The 21186-nt window shown below is 54.2% G+C and overlaps 9 protein-coding genes across 9 annotated transcripts; 4 read left to right on the forward strand and 5 right to left on the reverse strand.

Annotated features, from left to right (window-relative positions):
* Positions 1-339: 339 nt before the first annotated feature.
* Positions 340-2697, forward strand: P170DRAFT_351690 (glycogen synthase; the record flags this gene model as incomplete). The annotated part of the gene is made up of 4 exons (XM_024843885.1): positions 340-810; positions 883-2245; positions 2310-2505; positions 2580-2697. The coding sequence occupies 4 exons, from the start codon at positions 340-342 to the stop codon at positions 2695-2697; spliced, it is 2148 nt and encodes a 715-aa protein (XP_024707360.1).
* A 927-nt stretch (positions 2698-3624) lies between these two features.
* P170DRAFT_433930 (NMT1/THI5 family protein) lies at positions 3625-5349 on the forward strand. Its single transcript, XM_024848608.1, has 4 exons — positions 3625-4066; positions 4168-4339; positions 4389-4538; positions 4586-5349. Exons 1-4 carry the CDS (start codon positions 4032-4034, stop codon positions 5255-5257), a joined length of 1029 nt encoding a protein of 342 aa, XP_024707361.1. The 5' UTR covers positions 3625-4031; the 3' UTR covers positions 5258-5349.
* Positions 5350-5511: 162 nt separating this feature from the next.
* P170DRAFT_348536 (arylsulfotransferase family protein) lies at positions 5512-7683 on the reverse strand (the record flags this gene model as incomplete). The annotated part of the gene is made up of 5 exons (XM_024843684.1): positions 5512-5712; positions 5797-6128; positions 6201-6679; positions 6716-7230; positions 7288-7683. 5 exons carry the CDS (start codon positions 7681-7683, stop codon positions 5512-5514), a joined length of 1923 nt encoding a protein of 640 aa, XP_024707362.1.
* A 92-nt stretch (positions 7684-7775) lies between these two features.
* On the reverse strand, positions 7776-8382 carry P170DRAFT_95939 (uncharacterized protein). Its single transcript, XM_024855456.1, has 3 exons — positions 8251-8382; positions 8127-8194; positions 7776-8060 (listed from the first exon to the last, which is right to left on the reverse strand). The coding sequence occupies exons 1-3, from the start codon at positions 8270-8272 to the stop codon at positions 7869-7871; spliced, it is 282 nt and encodes a 93-aa protein (XP_024707363.1). The 5' UTR covers positions 8273-8382; the 3' UTR covers positions 7776-7868.
* Positions 8383-8569: 187 nt separating this feature from the next.
* P170DRAFT_453588 (uncharacterized protein) lies at positions 8570-11178 on the forward strand (the record flags this gene model as incomplete). Its single annotated transcript, XM_024851369.1, has 4 exons — positions 8570-8786; positions 9031-9681; positions 10009-10121; positions 10371-11178. The coding sequence occupies exons 1-4, from the start codon at positions 8619-8621 to the stop codon at positions 11176-11178; spliced, it is 1740 nt and encodes a 579-aa protein (XP_024707364.1). The 5' UTR covers positions 8570-8618.
* Positions 11155-12653, reverse strand: erg20 (bifunctional (2E,6E)-farnesyl diphosphate synthase/dimethylallyltranstransferase). Its single transcript, XM_024846394.1, has 2 exons — positions 12438-12653; positions 11155-12351 (listed from the first exon to the last, which is right to left on the reverse strand). Exons 1-2 carry the CDS (start codon positions 12555-12557, stop codon positions 11428-11430), a joined length of 1044 nt encoding a protein of 347 aa, XP_024707365.1. The 5' UTR covers positions 12558-12653; the 3' UTR covers positions 11155-11427.
* A 261-nt stretch (positions 12654-12914) lies between these two features.
* On the forward strand, positions 12915-15310 carry P170DRAFT_433933 (anaphase promoting complex subunit CDC23). Its single transcript, XM_024848609.1, has 3 exons — positions 12915-13765; positions 13820-14003; positions 14051-15310. Exons 1-3 carry the CDS (start codon positions 13055-13057, stop codon positions 15136-15138), a joined length of 1983 nt encoding a protein of 660 aa, XP_024707366.1. The 5' UTR covers positions 12915-13054; the 3' UTR covers positions 15139-15310.
* Positions 15311-15679: 369 nt separating this feature from the next.
* Positions 15680-18937, reverse strand: P170DRAFT_506954 (ATP dependent DNA ligase domain protein; the record flags this gene model as incomplete). The annotated part of the gene is made up of 3 exons (XM_024854432.1): positions 17776-18937; positions 15763-17716; positions 15680-15712 (listed from the first exon to the last, which is right to left on the reverse strand). Exons 1-3 carry the CDS (start codon positions 18924-18926, stop codon positions 15680-15682), a joined length of 3138 nt encoding a protein of 1045 aa, XP_024707367.1. The 5' UTR covers positions 18927-18937.
* A 267-nt stretch (positions 18938-19204) lies between these two features.
* P170DRAFT_377545 (SF3a splicing factor complex subunit PRP9) lies at positions 19205-21118 on the reverse strand. Its single transcript, XM_024845406.1, has 3 exons — positions 20983-21118; positions 19508-20907; positions 19205-19446 (listed from the first exon to the last, which is right to left on the reverse strand). The coding sequence occupies exons 1-3, from the start codon at positions 21070-21072 to the stop codon at positions 19422-19424; spliced, it is 1515 nt and encodes a 504-aa protein (XP_024707368.1). The 5' UTR covers positions 21073-21118; the 3' UTR covers positions 19205-19421.
* Between the last annotated feature and the right edge of the window lie 68 nt (positions 21119-21186).

Raw genomic sequence — 21186 nt, forward strand, 5'->3', positions numbered from 1 at the left:
CGTTTTTCTTCGCCCATCGTTTTCTCGAGACCTTGTTTCTCCCAGCCGACAATTGTCAAGATCCGAGTTCTGTCGAGTTGGGAAATCAAGGAAGCCAACCTCCCTGTTTCCCCGCCACCCGCATTCGCCCTTCCCCCGCACGCTTTCATAACAAAGACCGATCTTGGGTGAGCTTCCTCCGTCCGGATTCATCCCCCCTTTGCTCCATCCCCATCACAGCCATGGTTCTTGTTCAATCTCTGACCATAAACCCCCTTGTCTCTTCAGCCCTTGCTACCGGTGACTTCTCCAAGAAGCTTCTTTGCTAGCTAGATAGCTCGTGGAGAGATCGCAAGCGCCATGGCCAGTGCAAGTGAGGAGAACGGCAGCGAGCCGATCAAGCGAGATGTTCGCAACCATATGCTCTTCGAGGTGGCCACCGAAGTCGCCAACCGCGTAGGAGGAATCTACTCCGTGCTCAAGTCCAAAGCCCCCGTCACAACGGCGGAATATGGCGAGCGCTATACCTTGATCGGGCCTCTGAACCGAGCTTCGGCGGCCGTCGAGGTCGAGGAATTGACCCCCTCGAATCCTCGCATGGTGGAAACCATCCAGTCCATGAAGGAACGCGGCGTTGAGATGGTCTACGGTCGTTGGCTGATTGAAGGCGCTCCGCGCGTACTTCTCATCGACACGGGCACTGGCTACAAGTACCTGGACGAGTGGAAGGGCGATTTATGGAACACGGCGGGCATTCCATCGCCGTCGGCTGATACGGAGACAAATGAAGCCATTGTCTTTGGATACTTGGTGGCATGGTTCTTGGGTGAGGTGCGTCAGCTTCATTAATATCTTTGCGCTTCCTTTCGTTCAATCTCCCAGTTGCTTATTGATGGAAAATAGTTTATCGCTCACGAACGCCGCCGTGCTGTGGTCGCTCATTTCCACGAATGGCTTGCTGGCGTTGCTCTCCCTCTTACCAAGAAGCGGCATATGGACCTGACGACCATCTTCACCACTCATGCGACGCTCCTCGGACGCTACCTCTGCGCGGGCTCCGTGGATTTCTACAACAACCTCCATCATTTTGACGTGGATGCGGAGGCTGGTAAACGTGGGATCTACCATCGATACTGCATCGAGCGAGCGGCTGCCCACACGGCGGATGTCTTTACCACTGTCTCGCATATCACTGCGTTCGAGAGTGAACATCTGCTGAAGCGGAAGCCGGATGGAGTCCTACCCAACGGACTTAATGTGAAGAAATTCTCGGCCGTCCACGAGTTCCAGAATCTTCACTCGCAGTCCAAGGAGAAGATCAATGATTTCGTCCGCGGTCACTTCTATGGCCACAACGATTTTGATCTGGAAAACACCCTCTACGTCTTTACCTCGGGACGTTATGAGTTCCGGAACAAGGGCGTTGACATGTTCATCGAAGGCCTGGCGCGTCTGAATCATCGCTTGAAGGATAGCGGGTCGAAAACGACCGTTGTTGCATTCATTATTATGCCTGCGCAAACAACATCCCTCACCGTCGAAGCGCTTAAGGGACAGGCAGTCGTGAAGTCATTGCGTGACACCATCGAGATGATCGAGCAAGGCATTGGGCGACGCATGTATGAGCGCTGCTTGGCATGGAAGGAGGGCGAGAACATGCCTGACGAGAAGGACTTGATGGCCAGCCAAGATCGGGTCCTGTTGCGTCGTCGCCTGTTTGCCATGAAACGACATGGGCTGCCTCCGATTGTCACTCACAATATGACAAATGACCACGAGGACCCCATCCTGAATCAAATCCGCCGCGTTCAGCTGTTCAACCACTCGTCAGACCGCGTCAAGGTTGTTTTCCACCCCGAGTTTCTTAACTCTTCCAACCCCGTGCTGCCATTGGACTATGATGACTTTGTCCGCGGGACGCATCTCGGCGTCTTTCCGTCGTACTATGAACCGTGGGGATATACGCCAGCGGAGTGTACGGTGATGGGAGTTCCCAGTATCACCACCAACCTGTCAGGATTCGGTTGTTATATGGAGGAATTGATCGAAAACTCGTCCGACTACGGTATCTACATCGTGGACCGCCGGATGAAGGGCGTTGATGATTCAGTGAACCAGCTTACCGAATTTATGTACAACTTCACGATGAAGAGCCGACGACAACGGATCAATCAGCGGAATCGGACCGAGCGGCTGAGCGATCTGTTGGACTGGAAGCGCATGGGATTGGAATACGTCAAGGCTCGGCAGTTGGCTCTGCGAAGAGGTAATTCCACTGGCGACTCTGGGGCAGGTTTTCCTGTGTATCTTGCTAACTACTCCTTGTGCAGCTTACCCATCTTCATTTGGTAGCACCGAAGATTTCTTTGATGTCATTGGAGGCACCGAGCAGAAGCTGTCGCGGCCGCTGTCCGTTCCCGGCTCGCCTAAGGATCGTTCGGGAGTGATGACCCCCGGAGACTTCGCATCGCTTCAGGAGATCAAAGAGGGACTGAGTACCGAGGATTATGTTGCCTGGAAGCTTCCGTGAGTTCTATCTCGGGTCAATAGGCTGTTTTCAGCACCCAAGAAATTTCACTGACAAGACTTCACCGACCTAGTACCAACGAGGAGGAGGAGCCCGACGAGCCCTTTTTCCCACTAACCCTGCGCACCAAGAAAGCCGGCGACCGACCGTCGTCGCCGCTCGATCGGATATCAGTCAACGGCGACACCTAATCAGCCTCGTGTATATGAAAAGATGGGATAAAGTAGACTATCGCTATCCACCTTATATGGCCTCCATGCTCCGAGTTCCCGTGTGATTTGTGGATGGCAGCTCCCGGTCCTTTATAACTGCCGCGCTCTCCATGCTGCATTTACCTTGCCCTGCTTCTTGTTCATTTGATTGTTGTGTTCATATTGCGATTTTTGGAGAGAGCGGGACCTGTTAAAACGAAACACCCACCACTCATCATCATCCGCGCCTGTCGATTTGTCTAAATTTGTTCGTTCGCATTATTTCATAGCTTGGTCATAATTTATGTTTATTTTGCTAATGGACTTCTCTCCGCTAGCTAGCGTGACTCATCCTTATGAGGGATTATCGCTCAGGGCCGAGAACACCATTCCATGTAGACGGGCCACAACCGACTCGACGGAGTATAACCGATATGACATCATTTTGCTACCACACATGAAGTTCCCGAAACACATTCACGTTGTTATTGTCTTTCCTCTGTCATCTACCAGATGGGTTGCAAAACGGTCTGCTCCGAAAAGTAATTTGGGCATCATGGAAACCACAACCTGTTGCTTCGGACCAGAGAAGTCCTAGTGGCATCCAAGAGGAACCAGGGTCCAGCCCATGCGTAATGGGGAGCGGGTCTCGAGCGGGGGAAGACATGAGGATAGAGTTGAGGATGGGTGAGATCTGCCCCAACGAAACCATGAGTGGGACTGTGCGATACCGGCGAGACAACACGACATGCCATGATGTTGGTCATAGTAGTCATAATATTATTTCGTATGAGTTAATGCGAAGGTGGGGATTGAGCTCCTTCTGGTAAAGTCCCGCCCCGTGACTTGGCCCTGTATTTATTGCCCCTCCATCGGTCTTCCCCTCATCTTCCTTCTCTCTTCTCTCTTCTCATCTGAACATTTTCTTCGATTGCTTCATCCCATCTCCATCTCCTCCATCGATTTGTCAATTCGTTCGGTACGGCTCACCATGTGGCCGCGCAGCCAGGACCAGCGTCTGGGCCTGGGTCTTTTCGCAATGGGTTTTCACGGATCAAGGTATCGTACAATGTGTAGAACAATCTCTGCTTGCGTATGACAGGTGTTCGGCTGGGATCTTCTTCCATTCGATCGGCTCATCTGGAACCAATGTCCAGTGGAAGAAGAGACCAGTCGTTCTGAGATTATACTGTCACAACTTGATCTAGATAATACTAGCGAAAGGACATGCGTGGCATTGATTGTCTCCCCTCCCTTTTGTCTTCAGAGATGAGAGGGTTCCTCGGTCTCTGCTGCTAACAACTCCCAGTCTCTTGACTTGATTCTGTGCCAAGATGTCTACTGACAAGATTACCTTCCTCACCAACTGGTATGGACTTACCGCTGGTGTTTCCTTTTCTCTCCCGTTTCTGCTATGCTTTGTTTGATTTTGTTGAATGATACGTGAACAATTACTGAGTGCTTGTCAAGGCACGCGACGCCCTACCATGCCCCGCTGTATCTTGCCCAGAGCAAAGGCTTCTTTAAAGAGGAAGACCTGAAGGTTGCTCTGTTGGAACCCAACGACCCCTCCGATGTCACCGAGATCATCGGCAGCGGCAAGGTCGACATGGGTTTCAAGGCCATGATCCACACTCTTGCTGTATGTACTCCCTGGCAGTCAGATGAACTAGGATCTAATCCGATGACAGGCCAAAGCTCGGAACTTTCCCGTCACCTCGATCGGCTCTCTCCTCGATGAGCCGTTCACCGGTGTTGTCTACCTCAAGGACAGCGGAATCACCGAGGACTTCCGCTCCTTGAAGGGCAAGAAGATCGGCTACGTTGGCGAGTTCGGAAAGGTAGGTCTTCCTAAAAAATGCTCATGTCGCATATCTAACTGTCACAGATCCAAATCGATGAGCTCACCAAGTACTACGGCATGACTGCCGATGACTACACTGCCGTCCGCTGCGGCATGAACGTCACCAAGGCCATCATCCGTGGCGACATCCACGCTGGTATCGGACTCGAGAACGTGCAGATGGTCGAGTTGGCCGAGTGGCTGGCTTCTCAGAACCGCCCTCGCGACGACGTCCAGATGCTCCGTATCGACCAGCTGGCCGAGCTGGGCTGCTGCTGCTTCTGCTCCATCTTGTACATCGCCAACGACCCGTTCCTGGCCGCCAACCCCGAGAAGGTGCAGAAGTTCATGCGGGCCGTGAAGCGTGCCACCGAGTACGTCCTCGCCGAGCCGGCCAAGGCCTACGAAGAGTATGTTGACATCAAGCCCATCATGGGCACGCCCGTCAACCGCAAGATCTTCGAGCGCTCCTTCGCCTACTTCAGCCGTGACCTGAAGAACGTGTCTCGCGACTGGGCCAAGGTGACCAACTACGGAAAGCGCCTGGGTATCTTGGACCCCAGCTTTGCGCCCAACTACACCAACGAGTACCTGTCCTGGAAACTGGACGGGGACTCCTCGGACCCTCTGGGCGACCAGAAGCGGATGGCCGAGCTGCAGAAGCAGGTTGCTTCTGAGGGTGGCTTCAAGCGTCTTGAAGTTGCTTCGTCTGCTTAAACATCTGCCTGTGATCCGTTGAGGATGTTATCAGACTGGCAAACAGCCGCGACTTTACGTTCTTTAGCAAATTGACATGATTGAATCCTATACCATGTATCATCTTGTAGCCACGCAATTGTAGATCTAATGCTGCTCGAGCAATGCCCAAATACCCAACCCCCAGCTCCAATTTATGAGAAACCTCTATACAAAACAATTCTATTAGAACTCTATAAACCACCCCTAACGCTATAAACAATGCAACCCATCAATCAACCCGTATGCTCCCCATCCACAAACCGATCCCTCCTCCCCCCAACCACATCTTCATACGACGCCAGCCTCGGATTCCCCAACAACGAGAACTCAATCCCATCGCTCAGCTCCCCATCACTCAAGTCCTCCTCATCCCCATTAAACCCATCATTATCAACGGGGACCCAATTCCCTCTCTCCCGATCCCTCTTCGCCGACTCATACGCTTCCCGATCCCGATCCCTTCCTAATCCCCACCCACCACACAACCCCATAACTCCACCCAGCCCCGGAACCCTCACCCTCACCCGCTCCCCCAAGTACCGATTCGCAAGTCCAATCCCAACCAAAACCACCACCGCCGACACGAACCCAATCACGTAGAACACAAACGACCGCACCGGTCCCGTCAGGACGATCCCCCCGCTCTCGCCCATCCCGTACGTCACGGCTGCTTCGTTGCTGGCGGGGTCCCAGGCTACGAAGCGTGACACGCCGAGCACCTGGCCCGTGGCGTTTAGGGCGACGACGCGCAGGGCTTGCTTCTGGATGTGCAGCGGGATGGGGAGGATGGTTTCGAAGCCGTTTTTGGGGACCGCGGCGAGGAAGTTGAAGGATGGGGAGGTGAGGGCGTCTGTGGAGGAGTCGGTTTCGGTTTCGTCGATGGAGAGGTTGAGGGCTGTTATGTCTACTTCTCCATCTTTACCGTTATCGGAGTCGTCAGAGTCAGAGGGAGAAGAGGAGGAAGACACGCCCTGCAACACCCACGTGGCGACCTCCGTGGCACCATTCCAGCTAACCGCCGCCTCGTACGCATACACGGCGAGATCCGGTCTGGTCAAGGGCAGCCCGACCCAGGGGTGCTTGAAGACGCGGTAGGAGATGATATCGCCGATGCCGAAGCCGGTCTGCGGGCCGAAGTGCACGTGGCAGAGCACGTCGCCGTGGATGTTGTACTCTGTCCAGGCGGCGTTGAAGCCGTAGCCGAGGAGCACGTTGCCGGAGTCCAGGACCTGCACGGACCCTTGTGATTGACTGCTGATGGGGTGCGGGTTCCAGTATTCGTGGCGGATGGAGACGGTCATGGCGGTGGTGTCGAGGTCGAGGTAGAGGCCGCGGCTGGTGAGGGTGGGGGCGCCGATGCCGCGGGAGGCGTTGTCGAAGACGGTGAGAGAGGTGGTTTTGCTGTTGCTGCTGGTGGAAGTGGAGGTGGAGTTGGACTTGGGGGAGTGGAAGCGGGCGTGATGCTGCCAGGTGATGTTGGTGGCGGATTGGGACGGGGAGAGGTCGGTGAAGGAGTTATTGGCGCCGCCGAGACGCCAGAGGACGGAGCCGGAGTGGCCGTCGATGTAGGCGAGGCAGTTGGCGTAGCGGGAGGAGACGAGGAAATTGCCCATGACGTCCTTGTCGATGCTGTTGATGTGGAAGAAGTCCCAGGGGCGGGACTCGGACTCGCCGTTGCCTTCGCGGCCGCGGAACATCTCGGCGAAGGTGAAGTGGTCGGAGGCGCGCCATTGGAAGAGTAGCTCGCCGGTCTCGATGTCGACTTCCTGGAACGTGCCGTCGTAGATCCAGCCATCTTGGGGCCCGTCCTCGACGGAGCGCAGGTCCGCGGACCGGGTCTCGTAGATGGTGAAGACGGCCGTTTCGTTCAGCGTGATGTGGAATTCGTGCAGATCGGCTGGCAGGCCGTTGGCGCCGCGGATCTTGTACGCTTCTTGGTAGTTGGAGTCGAGCTGGGAGGTTGGTTAGCGTTCTGCTTTGTATCTATTTTGCATATGGATGGAATATACCATGTAATAAGTCCCGTCGCCATGCCCGGTGATCCCATCGTTTCCCGCCCAGAAGGTCAGATAGTCCTGGCCTCTGTAGCGGTAGACGTTCAGGTTATACGTCTTCCCGTAATCCTTCGTCCAGACGAGATGGCCATCCTGGTCGATGATCATCGGTCCCGGGGTCGCGACGCCGCCGCCCCGAGGCGAAATCAACGTGTACTGCCCATCCTTGCACTGCGTGCTAGACTCCAGATAGTTCAGCGTGGGCCCGATGATAGGCGTCGACCGGTAGGTTTCTGTCGGCCAGGAGCCAAATTTCCCCGCGTCGTAGTCCCCGGATTGGATATAGGGGCCGTAATCCGCCTGCACGAGACCGCATAGACTGAGCAGGGCGGAAGCCAGCGCGCCTCGCATGATCAGAAACCGGCAATGAGGCTATTCCAAGTCACGTATAAACGCAAGTGACGTAAAACCACTAGCTCCCAAGAAAAAAGGTTGGGGAAAATTTTCGATCGAATTCAAAACATGAACATCTCCCGTCCGCTGTCACCGGAGAAAGGGGAGGGAGGAGAGCAGAATGGTTCGTGCACCGCCGATTTTCATATTGTCGGGATAGACGCGCGGAGGCCCACCTTCGGGCCCATCCAGCTGCCAGCGTTTGGTGTCAATGTCATCGGACTTCGTTCGACCTTCCAGCATCCAGTTTCTGCTATCGCCGGGGTGGAGGTATCAGGACTTGGCAGCCCTGGTCGGTGGGGAATGGATGCTGCCCAGAAGAATCGGTGGTAAGGCTGGACAGGCATCGACGTTTTGTCAGCGGAGACTGGAGGACTGGTTTTCGTTTAGTTTTCGCTTACGCATGCTGTTTTATCCTGGATGCAGGCCAAGATTGGTGCAGCGGCAAGTATCGAGGTCAAAATCGAAGCTATTAACATTCAATTAGATACTTGATTGTTGAATGTGGGATAGAATCAGGCTGACCTGTGCCTGGGAACAATTTCATGTTTATTCTCCGTCCGGAAAGCCGGATTGATCGAAGGGAATTGATTGGTCGAGATGGACACTGGAGAAGAGCCGGGCGATCCACCGACCGTAGATACTATCTTCTTGGCGTCTTGGGAGGGATATGAAGTTGCCCCTTAGATTCTTGATGGCAGGGGGGGATGAAAGGAGAGAAGACACTATCTTCAGTACGTTTAGGGCTTCAGCAACAGACGTGACGCCCCAGTTGGGTTAAGCGTCTGCTGACTTCCCGGCGTTTCTTTCTTTTCTCACATTCCATCATCCATCATGCATCATGGTTCTATTGAAAAAGGAAAACCATCAGCGATAGTCTCCACTAATCTAACATGCGGCCTTCATGCTCATTCGCGTACTCTAGAGGGCATCACCAACTGGCCCTGTACCTGATGTCACCACCATCTCAACTCGTCGCTTCGGCAAAGAAGATCCCGAGACTCATGCGGAGAAACCCCAGGATGATTGATTCTGGCTTGGGAGGGTTTGAACGCCACTTGGTAGGAAGTGATCATCGCCTTGAGTTATGATGATTCGTGGAAATTAGTCTCTAGAGAGTCATTCCTATGAATGCATTTGTTCGCGGGGCAATCGACTTTGTCCAAGATTTTAGAGGGCAATCGATAATGCCATTCTCTCAACACCATGGCCAGTCCATAGCTCGTCTGCAACGAGCTATTCATCGCGATGTATCCCTTCTTAGCCTGGCTTGGCCTGTGGGTTCTACCCTGTCTCTTAGACAAGCATGTTGGCGCCACGGCATCCTCTCCAATTAATCGCCACAAGGTGGTCTCTCGCTTCAACCCGACTCGAAATGCGAGCTCAACCAGCACCCCCATGCAGGTTGGAAACGGAAACTTCGCATTCGGAGCTGACGTGACCGGCCTTCAGACATTCCTGCCTTACGGGACCCTGTCGTCCTGGGGCTGGCATAATTCCTCCCTGCCTCATGGAGCTTCGCCGTCCGACTTTACCGGCCTCGACTGGTGGACACACGGACGACTGGTGAACTATGAGATGCCAAATCCTGCACAGCCCGAGATATCCCAGTGGCTTATCAAAAACCCACATCGAATAAACCTAGGAAGAATTGGATTCGTGTTCATGAGCGATGGCGGAAATATCACAGAGGATGATTTGTCGGACAAATTCCAGAAATTAGACATCTACCATGGCATCTTAAACTCCAACTTCACTCTCAACGGCCGTAAGACTACGGTCTGGACGTGTGTCGACCCGTCTTCAGACACAGTGTCGGTGCGCCTGCATTCTGAGCTTCTCGCTCAAGGCCAACTTGCTGTCTTCTTCGATTACCCCTATGCCACGGACGTCAGCAAATACGAAGCTCCCTTCGTCGGCGACTGGGACGCCGTTTCAAACCACACTACAGACCTCGTCTACTCCAGAGCCGAGCCAAAAGCTCAGATCAAGCACACTCTAGACGAAACAACGTACTACACCGATATACACTGGACTAACAGCAACGCAACAATAGCTAGGAAGGACAACACGCACCGCTACATCCTCCAACCCTCCAACAACAGCCCCGACCTCGAACTGACTGCCTCATTCTCCGCCACCCCAAACAACCACACCTCATCCATATCCCCATCCACAAGCACAATCACATCACGCTGCAAGCAATGATGGAAAACATACTGGGAAACCGGCGCCTTCGTCGACCTGACATCCACAAACAACGCCACCGCCCTCGAAATCCAGCGCCGCATCATCCTCTCCCAGTACCTCGTTGCCGTCAACGGCGCCGGAAACGACCCGCCTCAGGAGTCCGGCCTCGTGAACAACGGCTGGTACGGCAAGTTCCATTTAGAAATGTACCTCTGGCACTCAGCGCACTGGATCCCATGGAGCAGACAACACCTCCTAGACCGGAGCATCGACATCTACAACCGCTTTCTATCAAGCTCACAAGCGCGAGCGCAAAAACAGGGCTACGACGGTGCGCGATGGGGCAAGATGAGTGATCCCACCGGACGATCTGCGCCGGGGGAGATCAACTCCCTACTGATATGGCAGCAACCGCATGTATTTTACTTCGCAGAGCTAGAGTACCGAGCCGCGAGCTTTGCCGGAGTAGATACGACGCCCGTTCTCACAAAATGGAACGATATCCTGACCCAGTCGGCTGATTTCATGGCCTCTTTTGCATTCTGGAACTCGTCTACGGGCGTCTACGACCTCGGCCCTCCCATGTACCCTGTCTCCGAGAATACAGCGCCCAACAGCACGCGCAACCCGACGTTCGAGCTTGCCTATTGGCACTTCGGACTCGACACGGCCATCCGGTGGAAAGAGAGACAGGGAGCGTGGCAGAGCGTCCCTCGGTCGTGGAAACAGGTCCTAAAGAACTTGGCGCCACTGCCCACGGTGGAAGTCAATACGCCGACTGGGGAAAAAGCCCTCACATATACGCTGTACGAAGGCATTCCGAATATGTGGACGGATCCCGAAACGGTAACGGATCATCCTGCATTAACAGGGATCTACGGGCTCCTGCCTCCCCTTGCGGTGGTGGACAGGACGATTGCCAAATCCACGGCAGCGCAGGTCGCGCATACCTGGAACTTCACCGACTGTTGGGGGTGGGATTTCCCTATGCTGGCGATGAATGCGGCCAGGTTGGGCGATGTCAACGCCGCCGCGGGGTACCTTGTTCATGGAAACTTCCAGTTCGACGACGTCGGCATGCCGATTGGGCCGATGCGTAACGTGCCCACGCCCTATTTTCCTAGCAGCGCGGGGTTGTTACTAGCGGTGGGAATGCTGTCAGGGGGTTGGGAGAATGCGAGTGACACGATGCTGGGGCGCACGACTCCTGGCTTTCCGATTGAATGGAATGTCTTGGCCGAGGGATTCATGACGATGTTTTAGGCAAATGGTGATGTCAGATGGATTGTCATGAGAAACCGTGAATTTATACGTGCAATGCTTCATAGCCAAACAGGCTAGGCTATTCTATCGCATGAGTGGTATGTGGCTAACATATTGGGCAGAGGGAGTCAAAACCGAAAGAAATACTAGAAGATTAAAAAAAGTGGGGGGTATGGTATGTTTTTGCAAGCACACGAGGGGGAGGGGAAAGATTTTCAAAACTTCAAACAAAAATCAAAGCCAAGGCGTTTATTTAGAGCGCTTGTAGATCTTAGACACGAAGGTCTCGAAGACCTCCTTTTTCAGACCTTCCGACTCGTCGACGGCGGCGATCTTGGTGCGCAGTTCTCCAACCGTCTTCTCCTCGTACTCCCGGTACACATTCTCCAGGTCCAGATCCTTGTAGATCTGCTTGACCTTGGCCTCCAGCTCGCTGTTTTTCCGGCCGTAGGCCTCGTCGAGGGTCTTGCGCTGCTCCTCGTTGCAGCGCTTCAAGGCCTGGTTCACCAACCACGAGCACTTGTTGTCCTGGATATCCGTTCCGATCTTGCCAATGAAGGCGGGGTCGCCGTAGGCGTCGAGGTAGTCATCCTGGACCTGGAAGTACTGGCCCAAGGGGATGAGGATGTCATGGGCCTGACGGAGGTTCTCAGGGGTAGCGAGCTGGAGGTAGTGCAGGGCCAGGGCAATGGGGAGGTAGAAGCTGTAGTAAGCGGTCTTGTAGGTGACGATGAACATGTACTTGTCGAGGGAGAAGTTGTCGAGGTTGACGTTGTCCTCAGGGGCGGTGATCAGGTCGCACAGCTGGCCCAATTCCGTCTGCCAAGTGGTCTCCTGGAAGAGCTCGACGAGGTCGATGTAGGAGGGGTGCGAGCGGAAATGCTTGCGCAGGATCACATAGATGGAGGACTCCAGCATGAAGGCATCGTTGATCGCGACCAGGCCGACGCCCTGTTGGCGGTACCAGCAGGGCTGACCGCGCCGGGTGATCGACCCGTCCATAATGTCATCGCTGACCAGGAAGAAGGCCTGCAGCAGTTCGGTGAGCCAGCCCAGCGTGCTGAGGTGCTTGAACTGCTCGTCGGTCAGGGGCTTGTTCAGGAGAGCGAGACCGGTATCGGGGACGGAGAGTCCACGGTTGAGCTTGCCACCGGGGACGTTGACGTTGAGGGCCTGAGAATATTAGACTTGTCAGTATGATATGGTAGGACTACAGCGTAGGGGCAGGGGGCCACCGAGGGAGGGTTGGCCAGTCGCACCTTTTCAAACCATTGCATGGCATTGTCGGGCAGGTTGTATTTCTTCGCATGAGCCAGGATATCCTGGGCCAATGAGGGGAAAATGGCCTCGAAGGCGGCGCGATCGGTGGTAGCAGCCATTCTGGGTGGAGGGAGACAAGAAACGAGCCGTGGAGACGAGGAGAGAAGGGAGAGCAGGAGCCGACGAGCGAGAAGGAGGCGGAAGAGGAGAACAATCAATAATCGAGCATTCAAATTCCCAAAGAAGCAATGATTGTTGCCGCTTGAGCCCCTCTGTTTGCTGTGTTTGCCTGGTTTGCCCGCCCGCCCCGATCGGGCAATGCTTTGCATTCTTCCGCGTCTTCATAGATGCGCCGCCCTGCTTTCTCACTTCCTCGCCTCCTCGCCCTCTTCATCTCCCTCGTCCCCTGCTGCCTCGCCGTCATGGCAGCCCAATTCTCCGACGAGAATATCCAGGAACTCAAGTTCCGCCTGGAAGACGCCGCAATCAAATGCTCCGAGCGGTGTTTGTATCAATCCGCGAAATGGTACGCCCGAGGCTGATTGTCTTTGCTTTCCTTGAGATGCCTCAATGAAATAACGGATGAAATCGTGTTTGCTTGTCTAGGGCGGCGGAGATGCTGGATTCCATCCTGCCGATTGATCAGTACGACACGGACCCCGAATCGCCCATGGACATCCCCGATGCGCCCCGGACTCCTCCGAACCCGTACCTCCGCACCCAGGACCCCGTCGAAGCTGCGCTGGAGGCTCAGGAATCCTACAAGTACCTCTTGGCAAAGTCTTATTTCGACACGCGCGAATATGACCGATGCGCCTCCGTTTTCCTTCCGCCGACCATTCCTCCCGTCCCGCTGTCCACGACGTCCCCGAATAACCCCAAATCGAGAGAGTCGTTAACGCCGCAGAAGGGGAAGGCGAAGGCGTCGCCGTATGCCGGGGTGAAGGAGAACAGTGCGACGCGCAACCCGTACCCCAGACTCAGCCAGAAGGCGCTCTTCCTGTCGCTGTATGCGAAATACCTGGCCGGAGAGAAGCGCAAGGATGAGGAGACCGAAATGGTGTTGGGTCCCGCGGATGGCGGAACGACGGTCAATCGCGAACTACCGGATATTGCGCGTGGGTTGGAGGGATGGTTAACCGAGCGTCGGGAGAAAGGACTGGGGGAGAGCAGCCAGGGGTGGTTGGAATACCTCTACGGTGTGATTCTTCTCAAGGGGCGCAACGAGGAGGAGGCGAAGAAATGGCTTATGAGAAGTGTTCATCTGAATCCATTCCATTGGGGAGCTTGGCAGGAGCTGAATGACCTGCTTGCTAGCCCGGAAGATGTACGGTCTTGTTGGCAAAAGACATTGAAGTATGGATGGCTAACTTTCGGGCAGTTGAAACATGTCATCGACATCTCGCCCCAGAATATCATGACGCTTATCTTCCATGTACATTGCAGCCAAGAGCTCTATCAAGCTACTGAGGAGACTTATCATGCTCTGTCGGAGCTCGAGACCATATTCCCTACGAGCGCGTTCCTGAAAACCCAGCGAGCTCTATTATATTACCATTCCAAAGGTATTATCGTGACCAAGTGCCGGAATGATCATTGCTGACATACCTAGACTTCGAGGAAGCATCGCACATCTTCACAGAAATACTCATCACCTCCCCCCACCGCCTCGACAGTCTCGATCACTACTCCAACATCCTATATGTAATGGGCGCGCGTCCCCAGCTTGCCTTTGTCGCGCAGGTCGCAACCGCCACCGACAAATTCCGGCCTGAAACATGCTGTGTAGTCGGAAACTATTACTCTCTCAAGTCCGAGCACGAAAAAGCAGTCATGTACTTCCGCCGTGCCCTCACCCTGGATCGAAATTTCCTTTCTGCCTGGACCCTCATGGGCCACGAATACATCGAAATGAAAAATACCCACGCAGCCATCGAATCCTACCGCCGAGCCGTCGACGTCAACCGCAAAGACTACCGCGCCTGGTACGGTCTCGGCCAAGCCTACGAAGTCCTCGACATGTCCTTCTACGCCTTATTCTACTACCAGCGCGCCGCCGCCCTCCGACCCTACGACCCTAAGATGTGGCAAGCCGTCGGATCCTGCTACGCCAAGATGGGCCGCATCGAGCAGAGCATCAAGGCGCTGAAACGCGCACTCGTCGCGGGCTCGTATTACGCCGAAGACACGGCCTCCAACGCCAGCGGCATGCCCCCCGGCGCCGCATCCAGCCGGAAGATCCTCGACCCCGAAACCCTGCACCAAATCGCCACGCTTTACGAACGACTCGGCGATGAAGATGAAGCCGCCGCCTACATGGAACTCACCCTTCAGCAGGAATCCGGCCAAATGCCCGTCGAAGAAGAGTACGAGTCCTCGGACAATGAAAACGATAACGACAACGAAAACGACGACGAGCAATCCACCGCCGGCGAGGGACGCTCTGGTCGTCAGCGCGCCCGACACGGCAAATCCATGGCTAGCCAAAACGATGACGACGACGACACATGGCATGGCACAGGTGTCACGGCGACCACGTCCAAGGCTAGACTATGGCTTGCGCGGTGGTCGCTGCGGACTGGGGACCTCGAGCGCGCTGATCAGTTAGCGGGAGAGTTGTGTCAGGACGGAGTTGAGGTCGAAGAAGCAAAGGCGTTGATGAGGGATGTTAGGGCTAGACAGGAGGGTGGTCAGTCATGAGTTGTGAGTTGTCGCAGAGGATGTGATTGTTTGAGGCCTATTTCAAACTCTTTTTATCTGTATGAGCTAGCGAGGCGTTCTATCTTTCTAATCATCTTTCCCTTATTCTTTATCACGGTTCTCGTGGGGTGGCAGCCATGCTTGTTAATGCATTTGATGGTTTTTGTTCGGTGTGTTTACATTTTACGATAGGCTGTCTCATTAGGCATAGCATGGTCATAGATCTATCCAGTTACTACCAGGACGGATAATATATTTGTTATCTCTTCTTTCCATCATCTATCGTTGCATAAGTATATACTACCTGACTTCACCCCGTAAAGAAATACAAAAAAAATAAGCCAAAGTAATATAATACATCCATCCAAACACCAAAGGGTATATAAAACAACAAAGAGAAGCATGGAGCAATACCAAAACTCCATCAAAATCCAACACACTGACCAGTATCTAACACGAACGAAGTTAAGACTCAAACTTCCCCAAGCAACCTACCTCCTCCCTATCAAACGTAATCGATATAGAGACCCCGGACAGACCATCATCTCTTTGACCAGGTATACTCGGACCAGCACTGAGATCAGTATCTTTCCCTATACCTTTAACCCTCTTTCCACCCCATACCTGCATTTGCGTCTGAACCCCGCGTGCTCCATTTATAAAACTAGGCGTGCACGGAATCTCATCAGACACTTGCTCACCCTTCTCTTTCACCCTAAAAGCCAGATCTCTAGAATAGCGAGCAGGAGTCTCCCGATTCCAAGTAACAGCCGCATAAAAATACTCTCTCCCAATGTTCTCCCATGTCTGTGTCAGCCCGAATCTGGTGTCTTCTGCAGTGGCGGGGATGTTAAGGAACGCGGCGTCAAGGACAATGATCTTTCCACTTTGTGGGGACTGCGTGCTTGTGGTGGTGGGTTGGGTATGGAGATGGTGATGGAGCGATTTGCTGAATGTGAGGAGCAATGGACCGAGGGGTGTTTTGTGGGTATTTAGAAGGATGAGGCCGAGAGGTGAGCGTGAGGGGTGGGATTGAGGTTGAGATTGGAGAGCTGTGAGAAAGGCATCTAGGGAAGAGGTCGTGGGGAGGGTGTTGGCGAGGATGAGGTCTTCTTCGTCTCTGCAGGGAGTGTCGTTGAAATAGATTGGGATAGTGGGTAATGGAGATTTGGGGATGTGGTTCTTGGGGGTCTGAGTGTTAGATATGGACTTGGTTTGATGGTGTTCGGCGGTATTTGGCTCTCCGACTTGCTGTGATGAAGTTGGTTTGCTGGACATGTTGGAGCTAGGCACATTTTCACGATCATTGGTCTGTTGTATGGCTGGAGTGGTGAGTTTGGGATCCATATCTGATGTCGATGTCGATGTAGAAGTTTTTCTTTGCCGCGAGCTTGGATTAGATGATAGGTTATCGTTGCTGGTGAGGTAATTGCCAGCGGAATTGGATACATCCAATGGCGGACTGGATGACATCGAGGTGTCAATGCAGATTGGAATATGAGTTGTAACTGGACGGTGCACCTCATGTTGCTCTTGCTGTGTCACCCACGAGGATGCCCCTCCAGATTGTCTCAGGTTACACACAGTCATAGTAGTTTCATCACTCGCGACGCACGAAGCCGTCTGAGATGATGAGGTGGTCGTCGTCAGCACGCTCTGAGACCGGTCAACGATGTATTTATACGAGCCGTCACCCAGCTTCAATCGTTTGGACCATTCGTGCTCTTCCTGCCTCAGTTCCTCAGAGGGGATTGCTCGAGCATCGTCCGCCAGAAGCTGCAGTTCCGCGAAAGAGGCAGCTTCCTCGAACGACCGATCTGAATGAATCTTAAGGATTCTCGGGAATCGAAGCGTGAAGTATCTGGCTCCTGAGGGCTTTTCGAAACCGCCACCGAGCATCTCGACAACAAACGGCTTTTTATATACGGTGTTCATGCGAGGTAAGCTGTCATGCCCGAGTTCTATATCGAAGCCGAGATCTGACTCCGTTTCGCAAGCGCTGAACTCGCCGATTTGGTTAAGGATGCGCATATTCTGGGGGCTGATGCCGTTGCGGTCAATCACGTCGATCACTCGAAATCGGGGCTTGACGTTGAACTGCAGGACGCTGTCTTTGTTGAGAAGACATCCGACGAAGAAATGCGTCCATAGGATCTTCTTATGTCGTTCTTTGAGTGCAACGGCGTCTCGAGAGTTGTATGACCCACCGATGATAGTCAAGTCGACTGTATCGCCTAGCCCTGGGATATAATCTTTCTTCAGCTTAATCCACCTGCCACAGGAGCCGCTGGCATCGCCAGAAAAGAAGGTGAAGTAAGGATCTTCGCAGGATTTCAAGACAAACCCCTCCCATCGCTCAGCGATGCCTTTTGCGAGAAGGGCCTCTAGTCGCGACTGACTCCCGTGCTGGGAAAAGTCCAGGACTCGCTGCTCGGCTATATCAGCCCGGCCATTGATGACTTTGACTAGATCTTTGAGAAGCAAGCGTCTTTCTCGATGGGGTTTGCGCAGGCAAGCATCGTCATCAAGAAGCAGTACGTCAAAGAAGATAATCATCAAATGTTCGTCAGGATGTGGTCTAGAAAAGGTTAGAAAGTACTGGTCGAGACAACTTGAACTAAGGAGAGAACAACTCACTGCGAGTCATCTTCAGTGCCGATAAAAGTCCCAGACCTTGAGATGAACTTCCGCAGCTTATGAAAATCCATAATCTTACGGTGTTCATCACTCCATACTACCAGCTCACCTTCCAGAATACACCGCCGAGAAAACTTGCAACCAGGTGATTTGAGTCTCAACGATTCCTTGAGGACCTCGTTTATGCCGGACCTATCCTCCGTGGATTCCTTTCCACTCTTCGAGAAGATCCGGATGGAATGATTCTGCCCCAAAACATCGATATGAATCTGGCAGTACTCGCCATCATACTTCTTCTCTATACTCATCCGTCGACCACCAATCATCCGGCAGCAATGCTTGATACTCCTCGCCTTCCAGTAATCCGGGCGTCCAATCTTCACCCCCGTCACCGGATACAAATGCCTCAGGGCTATAGCGCCCAAATCCCTCGCCTGGCCAGGATCCGGATGCGCAGGGAAACACACCAACGGCTCCGTCGTCAGCATCTTCAGCGCCGCCTCGAAAGAGTCCTGAAACAGAAGCAGCCGTGGCAAGAGGAAATGAAAACTCCTCAGCGCAACCCTCTCCGGCACAGCCACCGGATAGTAGCTCTTCAGGATCATGCGCGTCAACCACTTCGCGTCCCTGCTACTCAACCGACGATAGATCGGCGACAGCGCCTCCTCGACGTCCACAGCCGCCCGCTGCCTGCGCACCTTTGGGCCCGAGAACCTGCTCCGCGACGCAATCAGAGTCAACACGCCATCGATCTCTTCGACCGTGACCTCCTGTCCCGGAAGCAGATGGTTCTCAGCCTGCTGCATCACGTTCTCCACGCATTGACCGAGATCCGCGCCGCCGGACACCCGCCATCGATCGAGCTCTTCTCGTCGAGAAGACCCCAGGAGCAGACATCGGCCGATGACTCGGGACAGCGAATTATCCTGGAGCATGTAGACCCTGTCGGGGCGTTTTTCCGGGAACAGACACGACAGGACAGCGAGCTGGTCTGTGTCTGCGCAGCGCAGCCGTTTCCCATGTTGTGTGAACCAGCGGCTGACGACGCGGGCGTCTGGGTCTGTGGCTCTGGACTCGGTGGCTGCTTTGAGTATTCGATTGCGTTCGAGCGATAAGAGCAGATCGCACAGATGCTGGAAGTGGAAACCCATATATACTGTGTTTTAGTGGTTGGGGCTGGAGAGCCGGGTTTCGCTATGGCTTCATTCTGGCTTCATTCTGGTGTTACTGTTATTGCTGGCGGGGATTTCGCTTGCGCCCTCCCACAGGAGGAATTATATTGACTGCAAGACCTTTGGGCAAGAACACTGCAGGACGTACGCCGCCGTCGGACTGGCGCGAGGCCGCGTCCATGGATCGCGAAACCACGTGATCCGAACCAGAAGTCGATTAAACACAGGACCAAGATCAAGACTGAGGGCAATGCAGTGACACGATCTAATATTGCTAATGGACTAGCATCTTACGGTAGAATACATGAGGCGCATGGCGTGCGCTGCCATTGTTATAATTCCCAACCAGCAGACAACCCAAAGAACGTAACCCCGTGGAAAAGAGCAACACCACCAAAACTCCGAGCTTTTAAACGTGAACGATATGGTATGAGGCGGGAAAATGGATGGAACATGGAAAGAGCAAAGTGACGTTTACAGAATGCCCTGCTTTTGAAGACTGTGGTCTGTTAGTATCCTGTATCCTGTGTACTGGGGAATGGAATTCAAGGGAGACGTACTCCAGGTAGATCCTCTCCGGCATCACGTTGCCCTCCGCGTCCTCCATCTGCACCACGTTGTCTTTGTGGTCGCGGTCCTTCTTGCGGTCCTGCTCGAGCTTCTCCCACAGTCGGATGGCATCTTCGATCCGGGTGATTTCACGGAAGAGGTTGGTGTTCGACGTGATGCCTAGACATTTCAGACCGAAGATGTGCAGGGCTTCCGAGAAGTGCTTGTCGAAGGCGCGACGACCCATGTAGACGAAGTTTCCGCAGATCTCGCAGGGGTACTCAACGCCCAGGCCGTGCAGCTTGTAGAGCCAGTAGGGAATCGGCTTGCCGTCCCAAGCCAGAGGAAGTTTGAGAGGGTTGTAGATGCGATCATCGCCCTCGTCATCGGATTGATCACCCGCCTGGGCCTCGCCAGGGTTTTCAGACTCCGCAAGCAACGCCTCCAGCTCCATCTGGCGCTCTCGCTCCGTCATACCCTGTTTCCGCTCCACATTGATCCGGGTAGCTTGGCGCTCGCCGCTCAGTGCTTGTGCCAGCGACCGGACACGGTGCTCACGCTCTGCGACAGCGCGCTCTTTTAGGCGATGAGTGACGGAGTTCGCGCCTCCAGCCGACGGGGCCGGCTTGTCGCCAGATTCGCCAGCAGCCTTGCGGGCCTCGGCGGCCCGGACGTGCTTCTTACCGGTCAAATGGTTCTTGTAGACGTTCTCGTTCTTGAACTCCTTCTCGCAGTCGGCGCACCAGATCCCTTCCCCGGTACCTTCGGTCTTGGGCCCCTGAGTCCCTTCTTCAGCTTTCTCCTCCGTCCATCCGGGAACTTCGTTGGCGCTCCACTGCTGCTCGAACTGCTCATCGAAGCTGGCAAACAGTTTACCAAGGTCCTGCAAAGGCCGCACCTTCTTGATGAAATCTTCCAGGTAGTTTGCCAGCTCCCCGGCATAGCGGAAATACGTATCGGACAGTTTGTTGGCCCGCTTGATGGTCAAATGCGGCGGCGTGAAGGCATCGAACACATCGAGGTATTGCACATATGTCAGTCTCTTCACCCCAGGAAGGTTAAGGTACTGTTCGTGCAACATCGTCAAATCCAAGAACTGGCCGTAGCCCTCTTCACCCGTAAACATGTGATCGATGTCCATGCCGAACGGCTCGCCCTCACCGGGCTGACGGCGCTTGTACGCCCGCTCGAGGTTCTCGACAGGCTCGTTGGGATACCGGCGATGAAAATCCTTGATTTCGTCCAGCTGCTTGTAGAACTCCTCGAACTGGTCGCCCGTCGAGATCGACTGGATTTCCTTCTCGCGCGCGCCATCCGCATCTTTGTAGATCTCCAGTAGCCGATGCGACTGTTCGTCAATGCGGTTCAGGAAGTGAGAGATCTCATGGTCCCGTGCCAGGCGATCGCGAATCTAAGGAGAAACTGACCGTTAGCTTCCGTGGAGGTGGTGATAATGTGATAATGCGAATAGAAAACCGGGACTCACGTTGCGAGGTTCTTCTCCGACGCGGTCGGCAACAGCCTGCTCCAGCCGTTCCAGATCCTCGTGGATAAATCGCTGCTCTTCGAGAACCATTGTGAAACGGACACACTCGGTCGTAGCGGTCCCTGGTGTAGAGTTGCTGGAGCGAGTGACCGGCACGTCGCCGCAGCAAGAGAGCTCTGCGGACGAGGCGGTCCTCACGTGACT

Source organism: Aspergillus steynii (genome assembly GCF_002849105.1).
Source record: "Aspergillus steynii IBT 23096 chromosome Unknown P170scaffold_2, whole genome shotgun sequence".
Classification (NCBI taxonomy): Eukaryota; Fungi; Ascomycota; class Eurotiomycetes; order Eurotiales; family Aspergillaceae; genus Aspergillus; species Aspergillus steynii.

Bases quoted from the DNA above. Each gene is read 5' to 3' on its own strand.
- P170DRAFT_433930 (XM_024848608.1), top strand. From the start codon at position 4,032: ATGTCTACTGACAAGATTACCTTCCTCACCAACTG. The intron at 4,340-4,388 runs GTATGTACTCCC...ATCCGATGACAG, and splicing joins CCATGATCCACACTCTTGCT to GCCAAAGCTCGGAACTTTCC. The intron at 4,539-4,585 runs GTAGGTCTTCCT...TAACTGTCACAG, and splicing joins ACGTTGGCGAGTTCGGAAAG to ATCCAAATCGATGAGCTCAC.
- P170DRAFT_95939 (XM_024855456.1), bottom strand. From the start codon at position 8,272: ATGAAATTGTTCCCAGGCACAG. The intron at 8,195-8,250 runs GTCAGCCTGATT...GAATGTTAATAG, and splicing joins GAAATTGTTCCCAGGCACAG to CTTCGATTTTGACCTCGATA. The intron at 8,061-8,126 runs GTAAGCGAAAAC...ATGCCTGTCCAG, and splicing joins TCCAGGATAAAACAGCATGC to CCTTACCACCGATTCTTCTG.
- erg20 (XM_024846394.1), bottom strand. From the start codon at position 12,557: ATGGCTGCTACCACCGATCGCGCCGCCTTCGAGGCCATTTTCCCCTCA. The intron at 12,352-12,437 runs GTGCGACTGGCC...TAATATTCTCAG, and splicing joins CCATGCAATGGTTTGAAAAG to GCCCTCAACGTCAACGTCCC.
- P170DRAFT_433933 (XM_024848609.1), top strand. From the start codon at position 13,055: ATGCTGGATTCCATCCTGCCGATTGATCAGTACGACACGGACCCCGAA. The intron at 13,766-13,819 runs GTACGGTCTTGT...ACTTTCGGGCAG, and splicing joins TGCTTGCTAGCCCGGAAGAT to TTGAAACATGTCATCGACAT. The intron at 14,004-14,050 runs GTATTATCGTGA...TGACATACCTAG, and splicing joins ATTATATTACCATTCCAAAG to ACTTCGAGGAAGCATCGCAC.
- P170DRAFT_377545 (XM_024845406.1), bottom strand. From the start codon at position 21,072: ATGGTTCTCGAAGAGCAGCGATTTATCCACGAGGATCTGGAACGGCTG. The intron at 20,908-20,982 runs GTGAGTCCCGGT...GTTTCTCCTTAG, and splicing joins TCGGAGAAGAACCTCGCAAC to ATTCGCGATCGCCTGGCACG. The intron at 19,447-19,507 runs GTACGTCTCCCT...AACAGACCACAG, and splicing joins CCGGAGAGGATCTACCTGGA to TCTTCAAAAGCAGGGCATTC.